The sequence below is a fragment of the Nanorana parkeri genome, unplaced genomic scaffold (genome assembly GCF_000935625.1).
Source record: "Nanorana parkeri isolate BGI_ZX_2015 unplaced genomic scaffold, ASM93562v1 scaffold1267, whole genome shotgun sequence".
In the NCBI taxonomy this organism is placed as follows: Eukaryota; Metazoa; Chordata; class Amphibia; order Anura; family Dicroglossidae; genus Nanorana; species Nanorana parkeri.
The window spans coordinates 96,529-110,675 of record NW_017307535.1 but is presented as its reverse complement, the minus strand read 5'-3'; the positions used below and the strand labels follow the sequence as shown (position 1 = coordinate 110,675).

Below are 14,147 nucleotides of genomic sequence, written 5' to 3'. Positions count from 1 at the left end.
TAGTGTGCCGGCAGCCTCTGGCCCTCTCCCCTCCCTTAGTGTGCCGGCAGCCTCTGGCCCTCTCCCCTCCCTTAGTGTGCCGGCAGCCTCTGGCCCTCTCCCCTCCCTTAGTGTGCCGGCAGCCTCTGGCCCTCTCCCCTCCCTTAGTGTGCCGGCAGCCTCCTGGCCCTCTCCTCTCACCTAGTGTGCCGGCAGTCTCATGGTAATATTTATGTCCCCTTGGAGATATGGGGGGGGGGGCGCTTATATCTATTATATTGACCACCACAATGAGAAAGTTAATTCTGAAAGGCAACGTATACACTATAGAGCTTCTATTGAACTCTTTTCTTGTCTTTTCAGAAGCCATTCCCTCCTAATAGATGCAATTTAATCCCTATCATTGCGGCTTTTCCCGAGCGGCGACATATTGTGGAGAGTTGCTTGTCTCCAGCACAGTGTAGACCCATCTGGGGTCAGCTTAACCTCACAGTAAAAATGGAGACGGGAGCGAAATAATGAACGGTTGCCGACTGTACCGCGCGCCTTTCAAATTACCAACATCACAGCCGCCCCGCTAGGAAGGACATCAATTATCGCCTCTCAGAGTTTTAATGCGCACCTCTCTGGCCATTTTGTCTTGCAGGAAAAAAAGACCTCGTGTGGATGATGCTGGAGGCCGGAGCCGACACGGATGCCATCAACTCTGTGGGGAGGACAGCGGCGCAAATGGCGGCTTTTGTAGGTAAACCCGTAAATCATTTGTTTCTGGTGGCAGGGAAGGGTTGGAGGGGTTGAGGTCTCTCTGGAGTTATGTCTTTGACACGGGAACCTTTTTAAAGCCCAGCACCAGATCAGCTAGCTCTGCGCCCCCCCCTCCCCATTGGTCTTCAGTACGGTCACACTGATCCCGATATCAATTATTTGGGCGAGTACCTGTACTGGCCCAAATGCTCCTGTTACTGGAACTTCCGTTATCAGGAAGCCAGACAGCAAGATATTACACGCCGCCCAGCTTCATTGGCCGGGAAGGCTCCATACTCCCTCGTCACTTAGTATAATGACTCGCCGCTCGGCTTCCTGATTGGTCGGGAAGCTGGCCAGTCAGGAAGTTGGACGGTGAGTCATTTCACCCCCCCGCCAGTATTGCCAGAAAGCCGGCTCTACGCTTTCTCGTCACCTGGTGATGAGGGAGTATGAAGATGGCTTCCCGGCTAATCAAGAAGCTGGGCAGCGAGTCATTACATGCTGCCCGGATTCCTTAATGGGACCTCTGATATTGGTGTTCGGTATCGGCGAGTGGCGAAAAAAAAATAATCAGTACTCTATAATAAAAAACCGGTATCGGTGCATCCCTACCCGTGATTGGTAAGAGCTGTACTCTAGTAAATGTGTATGATTCTTTATCTTGTGGCTTGTCCATTGTACAGTTCTGCTTCTGCTTCATCATCCAGGTCAGCATGGCTGCGTCACGGTCATTAATAATTTTTTCCCGCGGGAGAAGTTGGATTATTACACCAAACCTCAAGGACTCAGCAAAGAACCAAAGTTACCGGTGAAATTAGCCGGGCCTCTGCACAAGATTATCACAACGACGAACCTCCATCCTGTCAAGGTAGTCCTAATCCCGCTTCTTATGTGTACAGACGTGTTTGTTCCATCTGTTTTTATGTCGCACCGATACTTGGACAGAGAAGCGCGTGTAGAACACACTTGAAATGAGTCTTGAGTTTTGATACATTGTAACACAACGCTGTAGAAATGCACCAAAAACCCATTATGCACACACTTCTAAAGCGAGGTATAAATGGGCACATAAACCCCAAATGGATGACATGTCGGGTTTGTGTGCAGGTCAGCAGATTCTTGTTAACCTGAATCTAATGGCTCAGATGACGAGTTTGTGTTTAAAGGAGAACTATGAGGTCAGGGCTTTTCCCCATAGTTCTCCCAAGGGTAACGGGAGGGGACAAACTAGGGTCCTCCCGTCACCCAAAGCTCAGTAGCTCGCGGTATACTGAGACGCCGGAACGGATCCCCACAATACTGTCTGGATCCACGCAGCTGCGGGATTGGCAGAGCCAGCTGTACCAGCCCCTCCCCTGTCCGTTCCGCCAGTCAGCGCTGGAGGATCGGACAGGGGAGGCGGGGAATCCCTGCAGGGAACAATTTTCTGCGCGGGAAGTGGTGCAATATCTGACAGAAGTGCAGGGGTGCCAATATTTGTGGCCATGACTGTAACTGCTATTCTATACATAAGCCGGCTTTCCTTTACTATGCAGTGCAAATAACACAATATAGATAGCCGTCCATGTGGAGTCCCAGTACATATAAAAAGCAAATGGTCATGAAAAGGTTTTGCGATGCACAAAGTTGCGGAACATCCGGTGACGGGGGAAGGTGGAAAACGAGACCCCATTTCAGGGAACGGGTCCCCTTTCTCAAGTCAGATCCCACATTTTTAAGCTTTGGAAGTCTCATCACATTAACATTTAAATTTGAGGCATCTGACTTTTTCAATTGTATGTAAATTGGCAAAAATGAAAGGAACCTTTTGTCTTTCTTTCCAGATAATTTTCCTGATTAAGGAGAACCCGCTGCTGTTGGATCAGGAAGCTCTGAAGAAATGCAGCACAGTGTTGGATCTGATCTGTGAGAAGTGTATGAAACAGAGGGACATGAATGAGGTCTTGGCCATGAAGATGCATTACATCAGCTGTATATTGCAGAAGTGTACCACTTTCCTGCAGGAGGGGGAAGACAAGCTGGATGCTCTCATTAAAAGGTAAGAACCCAATGACATTCCTTAAAGGAGAACTATGGGGTTAAGGCTTTTCCCCATAGTTCTCCTTAGGGTAACAGGAGGACTCAGATTCTTGTTAACCTGAATCTAATGGCTCAGATGACGAGTTTGTGTTTAAAGGAGAACTATGAGGTCAGGGCTTTTCCCCATAGTTCTCCCAAGGGTAACGGGAGGGGACAAACTAGGGTCCTCCCGTCACCCAAAGCTCAGTAGCTCGCGGTATACTGAGACGCCGGAACGGATCCCCACAATACTGTCTGGATCCACGCAGCTGCGGGATTGGCAGAGCCAGCTGTACCAGCCCCTCCCCTGTCCGTTCCGCCAGTCAGCGCTGGAGGATCGGACAGGGGAGGCGGGGAATCCCTGCAGGGAACAATTTTCTGCGCGGGAAGTGGTGCAATATCTGACAGAAGTGCAGGGGTGCCAATATTTGTGGCCATGACTGTAACTGCTATTCTATACATAAGCCGGCTTTCCTTTACTATGCAGTGCAAATAACACAATATAGATAGCCGTCCATGTGGAGTCCCAGTACATATAAAAAGCAAATGGTCATGAAAAGGTTTTGCGATGCACAAAGTTGCGGAACATCCGGTGACGGGGGAAGGTGGAAAACGAGACCCCATTTCAGGGAACGGGTCCCCTTTCTCAAGTCAGATCCCACATTTTTAAGCTTTGGAAGTCTCATCACATTAACATTTAAATTTGAGGCATCTGACTTTTTCAATTGTATGTAAATTGGCAAAAATGAAAGGAACCTTTTGTCTTTCTTTCCAGATAATTTTCCTGATTAAGGAGAACCCGCTGCTGTTGGATCAGGAAGCTCTGAAGAAATGCAGCACAGTGTTGGATCTGATCTGTGAGAAGTGTATGAAACAGAGGGACATGAATGAGGTCTTGGCCATGAAGATGCATTACATCAGCTGTATATTGCAGAAGTGTACCACTTTCCTGCAGGAGGGGGAAGACAAGCTGGATGCTCTCATTAAAAGGTAAGAACCCAATGACATTCCTTAAAGGAGAACTATGGGGTTAAGGCTTTTCCCCATAGTTCTCCTTAGGGTAACAGGAGGACACAAACTAGCGCCCTCCCGTCACCCTAGGCTCAGTGTACCGTGAGCTGCAGCTCGCGGTATACTGAGACGCTGCAGCTGAAGCGGATCCCGACAATTGTGCCGAGATCATCCCAGCTGCGTGACTGACAGCTGGCTCTGCCTATCTAGAGGCTGAGCCCGCCCCCTCCCCCGTCCGTTCCGCTAATCAGCTCTGGAGGATGGGACAGGGAAGGGGGCAATCCCTGCAGCGAAGGTATGTGTTCGCTCACTTCCGGATCTACTGAGCTGACCTGTGACGGTTTCATTGTCGGCTCAGATTATGAGGCTGAGTGAAAATCACTTGCCTCATAGTTCTCCTTTTTAAATATCAAAGGTTTACTGAATATAACCAACTACGGGATGATGGATCTTGTCTACATATTGACTGATCTAGACGGCTCTAAGCTATAGAAGACGGCGGACATTAATCCCCACTCTCAGCTCTATGGAGGTAATACACTCAAATCCTTTCAACAGTTCCAGATGGAGTTTTCGCTTCCAGGTGAACAAAAACAAACTGACCTCACAGTTTAATTGAACTCCACTGCAAGGGTTAATAACAGTTTTGCCCGGAGTTCCTCTTTAATAATGCATGTGAATACTTGTTTGTCGTCCCAGTTTATTGAAGGGTCGGGACGGTGACTGCTTTCCGGTTTTCCAAGAAAAGTTCATCCGAGAAAGTATCCGGAAGTTCCCATTTTGTGAGGCCACGCTCCTGCAGCAGCTGGTCCGAAGTATCGCTCCGGTGGAAATGGTAAGAGGCGGATTTCTTGTTATCACAGCAGACGTATCAATGTGCTAGAGCAGTGATCCTCAACCTGTGTAACCTCGGGACCCACATTTGTCCTTGGCCATTAAGGACCAAAAAAGCATCCTAATGTATCCCTATGCTATTTCTGACCTCTGTTCACACCTGCGCAGTCCGTTTCAGACCAGAAAAATACTGCAGGTCTCATTTTGTCTGGTCTGGAATGCCCTGGAACACATGGAAACGCATAATAAAAAATGCATCCTAATGTATCCCTATGTTATTTCTGCATGCAAAAGCACTGGAACGCACCTGAAAGTCCATTTTAGCTAAAAAATAAAAAAAACACTCTGGAAGGCGGTAAAAACAAAGCAAAATGCAATGCACTGCGTTCCAGATCTGGTCTGGAAAATGGAGTGAACCTGGCCGCCTAGCCAAGCATCTAGCACTTTCAGCATGAGATGAGTAATAGCAACTGCGTCTCTCATTATAGGTATCCTTAACCTATTACCACCCACAGTCTATAGATTTAACGTTCCCCCTGTGTGATGCACCGTGCCAAGGATACATTAAAGGAGAAGTATGAGCTGAGTGCTTCTCACTCACCTCCTAGTTCTAGCCGACCTGTGAAAATGAGACTGTCACAGGTCGGCTCAGTAGATCGGAAGGTGAGCGAACACATGCCGGCATTCGCTCACCTCTCGATCCTGTCACAGCTCTCTGCCGTGACAGGGGAGGGGCTGGATTCCCCCCTCCCCGATCCGCCAGCGCTGACTGGCGGAACGGACGGGGGAGGGGGCGGGTACAGCTGGCTCTGCCTCTAGATAGGCAGAGCCAGCTGTCAGTCACACAGCTGGGCGGATCCAGACATAATTGTCGGGATCCGCTTCAGCTGCGGCGTCTCTGTATACCGCGAGCAGCAGCTCGCGGTATGCTGAGCCTAGGATGACGGGAGGACGTTTGTTTGTGTCCTCCCGTTACCCTAAGGAGAACTATGGGGAAAAACCTTAACCTCATTGTTCTCCTTTTTTAATCTACATTGTCTCTTTTGACGTCTACGGTCACCACTAACCATCGGAATCCAATCAGAGTGGTTCTTGTTTATGTGATCTCTATAACATGATAACCACATGCCAGGGAGGTTTGATTCACAAAACAGGCCTGCACATTTCCCTTCTGCCTGAAGATGGCAGTGTGCCTCTTTTTTTTTTTTTATACTGTAATTGTGCAATATAATAACGGTAATATATATAGTGTGTGTATATGCATGCAAAGACTTAGTCACGTCAGCTGACAGCTAAATTTGGCCTAGGCTTCAACAACATCTGGACATGAATGGGTTAAGGGTTCTCAAACGAAGTTTTAGCTGGGGATTGAGTGGGAACAACCCACGCTGTATTCCCGAGCGTGGCTCGGGGTTACTGCTTTGTTAAAATACAAAACACAAAAATTCCCCAGCCTCAACCTGCCAGCCAGCCTGCAACCAAACAAGTAGCCCTGTCAACAGTATGCGTTAAAATCAGAGGTTTTAGTTGCACAAACTTTTAGCCACACTGCCGCGCCAAGGCACCTCTGCAAAGTGTGGTCCTAACTCTATGTATCCGAGTCTCCAAGTGTGAGCATATTAATGCAGTCGATAAATTGCATGTAGGTGTACCTGGAGGTAGCCAACTCCTCCTAATAAGGTGCAGGGACGCACTAGGGGCCCAGCAACCAAAAATGCACGCTGGGACTCCAGTGCATCCCCCAAACCAAAAATAGTCAACTAGAAAAAATGGTACATGCATGAATCTATAACTACAAATTACTAAATTACTGCTTTGTTAACCCCGATCCATACTCGGGAATACCAATGATTACGCGCTGAAATCCGCCCCAAAGAAGCTCAAGTACTATTTTGGGCGTAGGGCGTCTTTCAGCGTGTCAAAACGCGCTAAAATACGCCCGGGTGGGAACCATACCCATAGGAGTTAATAGGATTTCACTGCGTGAGCGTTTTTCAGCACTTCGATCAGTGCTGAAAAACGCCCAGGTGTGAACCCAGCCTTAAAGGAGAACTATGGGGTCAGGGCTTTTCCCCATAGTTCTCCTTAGGGTAACAGGAGGACACAAACTAGCGTCCTCCCGTCACCCTAAGCTCAGTATACCGCGAGCTACAGCTCGCGGTATACTGTGACGCCGCAGCTGAAGCGGATCCCGACAATTATGTCTGGATCCGCCCAGCTGCGTGAGTGACAGCTGACTCTGCCTATCTAGAGGCAGAGCCAGCTGTACCCGCTCGCCGCAGCTGAAGCGGATCCCGACAATTATGTCTGGATCCGCCCAGCTGCGTGTCTGACAGCTGGCTCTGTCTATCTAAAGGCAGAGCCAGCTGTACCCGCCCCCTCCCCCGTCCGTTCCGCCAGTCAGTGCTGGCGGATCGGAGCGGGGAGGGAGGAATCCAGCCCCTCCCCTGTCACGGCAGAGAGCCGTGACAGGATCGAGAGGTGAGCGAACGCCAGTATATGTTCGCTCACCTCCCGATCTACTGAGCCGACCTGTGACAGTCTCATTGTCACAGGTCGGCTAGAACTATGAGGTGAGTGAAAATCACTCGCCTCATAGTTCTCCTTTTTAATGTACCAAGTGACAAAACCAAGCAATTACAACATAGAACAAGAATTCTTTATTCTACAAAAGTAAAAAATATTTAAAAAAAAACATAATTGTTACCATTTTGCTATATTAGGGGTGTGGTACATTATATTCCGGATCTGGTCACGATCCTTTGATTTGTGTGTGTGTTTTCTTTGTAGCTGGACACAGATTAGATACTGTAAGTGGCTACAATACTTGGCAGCTAGAAGTCGCTGGTGTGCCATGGTCATTAGCCGCTGCATTGGGTAACCTTAGGCCCCTTTCAGACGGGCTTTCCGATCAGGTTCACCTGTCAGTTTTTCAGGTGGACCTGATCGGAAGCTTGATGCTAGTGTATGGGCAGCCGGATCTAAACAGATGGGCATCCATGTAGATCCGGTTCCCCCGGCTCCGACCAGGTTTGGAAAAACAAATGGATCAGAGATCCATTTTGCAAGACCTGATCAAGCTGGATCGGGGGTAACCGAATGTAGACACACCTGTCTATTTGTAACTGAGATGTATATATTTCCTATGATCCTCAGTGCCATCTAGTGGCCATAATACGGTATTTTCCTGATTCCCACTATGAATTCAATTATTGTTCTACTGCCTGTAATATTTGAAGAACATTGGACCAGAAGAGAAAATTGGTTAATTTTCATAGAGCAAATGTACGTGATGTTTCGATAAACCAAGTTTCTTTATAAAGAGACCCACCATTATGTCTCTACTCCAATATAACCAGCTTACCTGCCAGCTTTCAGACTTGTCTAGTAATGTCGTGCTACACTGGCCAGTCATGATGGTCAAAGACCCAAAGCCCTGGAAGAGGCCAGATTTTAGCATATGGACATTTTAATATCTGTAATGTGGTTGGTGTTTCATTATGCGTTTGTTTTTCAGGGCTCGGACCCGACGGCCTTCTCTGTGCTCACTCAGGCCATTACGGGCCAGGTGGGCTTCGTGGACGCAGAGTTCTGTACGGCATGCGGAGAGAAGGGAGCTGATAAGAGGTGCTCCGTGTGTAAGCTGGTGAGTGTGGGTCCCTTTTGTACAAACCCAAATCTCAGCAGGGGGACTATTGGGGTCCCTTAGTGTCATGTCCTCCTTTTCTAATCTGGGCCTGAAATAAGGTCTGTAATATAAATGGAAAGGGTTTTTTAAAATGTCATTATAATGCTGATGATGGTGGGAGGGGAGAAAGCAGGGAAGGCAAAACATAAGCAGAATGAAGCCGGCTATACACTGTGGGTGTGGTCACTGAGGGGTGTGGTCACTGAGGGGCGCTGTAAAGCTTTCTCGCACAGGGCGCCTAAAGGCCTAAGGCCGGCCCTGACTGTTCTATTTTTATTCATTCAACCCACGGGTTGAATGGGGAAAAAAAAAAAAGATCCAGCCAGCTCCTTCGAGGGATACCGGACAGAAGGGTGCTTTTCACTCATGTCAGTCATGCAGCTGGGCGGATCCAGACATAATTGTCGGTAAACGCTTCAGCTGCGGCATCTCAGTATACCGCGAGCTACATCTCGCGGTATACTGAGCTTAGGGTGACCTAACGTGTCCTCCCGTTACCCTTAGGAGAACTGTGGGGAAAAGCCCTGACCCCATAGTTCTCCTTTTAATTTTCAGTACCATAAGCGGTAACCCCGAGCCACACTCGGGATTGCACAAAAGTGTCACTTACCTTGTCCCTGCGAGCCTGCGGTGTCCTCTGCTGTGTGCGCCCGGCTGATGCCGGCATTCGGCTTTTAGTTTAGTTTTTGGTAGTCACAGCAGGGGGCGGAGCCGGCGGGAAATTCCAAAGTGAAAACATGCAATATACACAGAATACGCAGAATACAATGTAATCTGCTATAATTACATTTATGTATCAAACCATTTCACCTCAATGTTGTCCCTAGAGCTTTGCCCCGTGCCCTGCCTGCACTTTTACTGTTCTTTCTGCCTGGAAACTTGAGAACGTCCATGGCATCCAAAAAGCGTCCCTTTAGCTCAAAAGCGGTTTTAGACCAGGTAGAAAACAGCGATAGTGAATTAGAATCACTTGCAGAATTGAGCGACAGCGATTCGTTGGGAAATTCGTCATCAGACACCGAAAGTGACGATTCTGCGACCGAGCTCAGTGATGTGCGAACTTGGTACTCTATTGACTGTGGTACAGATCAGGCAGCGCCCCCAGAATTCCCATTTACTGGACCATTTTTTTTAAATTATTATATTATAATTTTATGATTTCGTGTTTCAAACGTTATCATACCTGGGATGTCTACTGGACTCTTGTTTGGACAGATTTAGGTGAGTTATTCCTAAGATTTAGGCTTCATTCACACTGCCGCGCATATACGTGCGTATTGTACCATATGCAACATATGCAAATAAATGGCTCCATACACATAGCCGCTATGGAGCCGTATATTTGCGTAGCGTATATATGCGCAAAAACAGAATGGAATAGAGATGCGCCCGGGCAGTGTATTTCTGCGCATTTACGTGCATATACACCTGTACATGGGTACAGCACATTTAAAAATTCCATTACGAGTGATGCATTCTGGGTTTGCATATAGTGCACGCATATATGCTTGTATATACACGCACAAACACTCGTATAGACGCTCGTATATACACGCATAGACGCTATTGCCAGCAAAGAATATTAAGATCCCTTGTGTGCGTGCTATAGTGGTCAAGCAGTTTGTGCCCCCCATTTCCTGATCCGGAATATGGAATAATTTTAACAAGGCTGCATTCATGAAATGTATTGTAAACATGGCTGTGTGTTTCAGGTGATTTATTGTGACCAGGACTGTCAGAAGTTGCACTGGTTCACCCACAAGAAGGTCTGCAAGATGCTGAAGGAGAAGAGAGAGAAGCAGGAGCTGGAAGCTGCCAAAGAGCAGAAAAGGCAGGAAAACTTGTCGGAGAAAGGTCAGTGATTGGTCGGTAATCTTTGACAATGGTCACCGGGACAAATGGAGAAAGTGAATCTACCAAGTTCTCATGCGTTACAAACAGCCGATGTTTTTTTAGGGAGTTTCCAAGTTCAAAGCTTTGTGCTGAACGACGGCGGAGCTTTGCAGGAAAGCTACAGGTTGGTCGCAGGGACGTGTCCCCTGTGCTTTGGCATGTGATGACAAGTGACACCGGATCACATGACCAAGTAGAGGGCACCCATGCAGAAATGCTCCTGTGCTCAGCCTGTAGCCTCCCTGCACAGCTCAGCCCTCTGCTTTATGGGGACTCCATTGTGCATGCTGTGTCATACTATATTACATGTATGGGTTTGTACATTAGCACATGGAAGGAGACCTATTTTGCTACCAGGGGAGTTTCTTTACTTTTTTTGCTGCTGGGGGCGGGCGGGGGGAGAGTGTGCCGGTGGCGCACATTATAGGGAAAGGAGTGGGTTGGGGGGGATTGTGCCGGTAGTGCACATTATAGGGAAAGGAGTGGGTTGGTTAGGGGGTGGTATGGAGAAGGGTGCTGGTGGTGCACATTACCTTTTGGCTCCGGCTGGCGTCCCACTCAGCTCACAGATATCACTGGTTGCCAAGAGCTTGGTAGGACGCTCTGGCCGAGATGCCAGCCAGAGTGACACGGGTTGCTCTTGGCAACCTGGGACACTCTGGCCAGAAAGGAGGCAGCAAGCACACTTGTCAGTGATGCACAGTGATTTAGCAAACCAAATTTAGGGCTTAGATCTGATTAACAAAATTTAAAAGTGATAAGTTCCACTAATATGCCCCCCACCCCCAAAATGCTAACAAATTGCAAAATAAAATGTGTGGGGGAGAAGGGGACTAGATATCCTGCACTTTTTTTTTTTTTTGGGGCTTCCTCCTGCAGTGCCTAGGCGAAGGTGACGCTATCCTCCTTCCGGTCAGATCTTGGAGAATGTTGAATAGCCCAGATCTCTCCCAGGAAGATGATTCTGCACTGTGCTGCATTGTCAAATAAGATTTGGGCTACTCGGCATTCCCAGGTATCTTGTCGGCAGGAGGCTAACATCACCCTCTGCACTAATCAGGGAAAGGGGAGTATACTATCTATTCCCCACCAACAGGTTCTTTATTGCACTTTTATGCAGCGTTTAGGAAAGGGGGGAGCACAGTAAGTATGCAGACCTTGCTTAAGTTCACTTTAACTTTTACGCCCTAAAACATCAGGGGTCCTCACGGCCCCCTCCTCGTATTACCAGCATGGAGGTGCGCTGGATGCAACACCAGCAGTGTTCAATAATTCTCCGTACTTCTCTGTTACACGACGTTATTTCTCAGTGCCAGGCAGAGGGGAGGGGGGAGGGGGGGCAGGCGGGCGATTGTCTGATGAGCCTTTGTAGTGCTTTCTGTCATTCTTTTGTAGAGCCGGGAATAGAGACTCGCAGTCATCCGCACATTATTATACTCTCCATTTAACAACAAAGCGTTCGCTATAATTGCGCTACCTGCAGGGTGATCATCCTACGGGATTCTGCCACAAAGCTCGCTCTGTTCTATCTGAAAGCTTTCATTCTGTGAAGTTTTCTCTGCCTGGGAGATCGGCGCAGGGATTTTTTTAATATATTGTCTGTTCATTAAATGGAATTTAATTATAGGGAAAAGCCAGTGTGCTTTTAGTCAGCACATAAATACATAAAAAAAAATATATATGCACACACACACACTCTTTTATTGTAATGTTTATTTTAAAGCCAATCTCCAGGGATATTGAATCCCTCTCTTTCACTCATTCACAAATGAAAAAGATCCTCCAAATTAGTGGCCATAATGTGCTGTGAATCTTGTTTGCCATGCGAATGGTTTATAAGACCTGCAAAGCCCTTTTTATTACTCGTCTGAGTGAACACTGCTGACCCACGCCCGCATTGTGTGCCTTCCAATGACTGGACTTGTTGCTGCCCCTTATCGGGATGTCATTACACAGTCAATGGAGTCTTGAGGACCCCGCTGATGAGCAACCAATGCGAAGTTTCACGTCACCATCTACGTGACCACCCAAAGAAAAGCCTTCCTACTTTGCAGTCGAGAAAAAATACTTGGCGTCCGGCATGACCACAAATTTAGGTCAGTAGAAAGTTGAATTTCCTATGTTCCTCGGCTCGATCTATTGGTCATAATGTGCTGTGAACCTCGTTTGCATAATGTTCGCTATGCGAACGGCTTAGAAGTCCTCCAAAGCCCTTTTTTACGCTCTTGAATCTACCTTCATGTGACCCTCCATGGTTCCTCTTTGGGAGTGAACACTGCTGACCCACGCCTGCAGCCTAGGCCCACCATGACTGTACTTGTTGCTGCCTCTTATCTTGATGTCATTACGCCTCCGCTGGAATCTTAAGGACCATGTGAGGACCCCTGATGGAGGACCAGTGGGAAGTGTCCACATCACCAGCTACATGAGCACTTAAAGAAAGGCCTTCCCCCTTTTTGCAGTCCAGAACACAGAAGACTTGGAGCCCGGCATGACCACAAATTTAGGTAAGTAGAAAGTGGAGTTTCCTATGCTGCTCGGCTCCATCTAGTGGCCGCAATGTGCTGTGAATCTTGTTTGCATAGCTGTTCACTATGTGATCGGTCTATAAATCACCTCCATAGGATTTTCTTTTATTCAGTCAGACCTGACTGGTAGACCTATCACTGAAAAAAATAACCAATGAAGCTCAGTTACTGTGCAGCATTATTAAAGGAGAACTATGAGGTGAGTGCTTTTCACTCACCTCATAGTTCTAGCCGACCTGTGACAATGAGACTGTCACACGTCAGCTCAGTAGATCGGGAGGTGTGCGAACACATACCGGCGTTCCCTCACTTCTCGATCCTGTCACGGCAGGAGAGCGGCAGGAGTGGCTGGATTCCCCCCTCCCCGCTCCAATCCACCAGCGCTGACTGACGGAACGGACGGGGAAGGGGGCGGGTACAGCTGGCTCTGCCTCTAGATAGGCAGAGCAAGCTGTCAGTCACGCAGCTGGGTGGATCCTGGCACAATTGTCGGGATCCGTTTCAGTTGCGGCGTCTCAGTATACGGCGAGCTACAGCTGGCGGTATACTGAGCCTAGGGTGACGGGAGGACGCTAGTTTATGTCCTACCGTTACCCTAAGTAGAACTATGGGGAAAAGCCTTAACCCCATAGTTCTCCTTTTTAAGCAGAAAGTTCAACTTTACAGCCTCAACTGTGACATGTGATGGAGGAGGGGCAGTGGCCAGGATAGGAATAAAACGTCTTGTTTTTCTACTTCCTGATAAAAGCTTTGGGTCGTGAAAGGTAAATTTATTTTACAGAAATGTTTGTTTTATTATTTATGTTCCCTATGAATGTAATTGGGTATAATGTATTCTGGTGCTTGGGAGCGCTTTTCTTTAATTGGATATGACATTTCTGTATTGTCTCCCAGAAGCGAAAGCCACAGAGTTGAGCTCAGCGAAGGAAGGAGAAGAGGAAAAACCCAAAGAAAGTGAAGACTTAGTGACCTCGGAGAGTTCTGTCGCAGCAGAAGAAGCTGACGTCTCTGCGACTACAGAAGAGCCCTCCGCGGATACCACCACTGATACCAATGTGTCACCAACACCTGATGGGTCAGAGAACTGAGGAGCCTCGGAAGGCTTCCAGACTGAATACTCGAGGCGAGACCCCAAGGTGCACCAGCTGCTGCAGACCTTCAAATTCCAGCTGGCCGGACGACCTGTCCATGAGGTTTGAGATTTCATCACAGTTGGTGGCCAAGAAGGATCCCAGATCTGTTGTAGGAGCCAACATGCCGGAGGTCCCAATCCCTACTGCGCTCAGTCACTCCAAGCTTTGGCTTCTCACACATTGTCAACAGTCCTGAAAATATTTAAAATAAAAGTAGACGCAGTTTTGCAAAAAAACAAAAAGCAACGCTTCTATATAAAACAAAAAAAAATTTCC

At 47.9% G+C, this 14,147-nt stretch overlaps 1 protein-coding gene across 1 annotated transcript in view; it reads left to right on the top strand.

Annotated features, from left to right (window-relative positions):
- Positions 1-14,067, top strand: part of ANKMY2 (ankyrin repeat and MYND domain containing 2) — a 45,104-nt gene extending 31,037 nt beyond the window's left edge. The window contains exons 5-12 of the mRNA XM_018568956.1: positions 626-724; positions 1,434-1,594; positions 2,550-2,764; positions 4,495-4,630; positions 8,147-8,275; positions 10,030-10,171; positions 13,633-13,813; positions 13,908-14,067. Coding sequence (XP_018424458.1) covers positions 626-724; positions 1,434-1,594; positions 2,550-2,764; positions 4,495-4,630; positions 8,147-8,275; positions 10,030-10,171; positions 13,633-13,813; positions 13,908-14,067 — 1,223 coding nt within the window. The remainder of the gene's footprint in view (positions 1-625; positions 725-1,433; positions 1,595-2,549; positions 2,765-4,494; positions 4,631-8,146; positions 8,276-10,029; positions 10,172-13,632; positions 13,814-13,907) is intronic.
- The last annotated feature ends 80 nt before the right edge of the window (positions 14,068-14,147 follow it).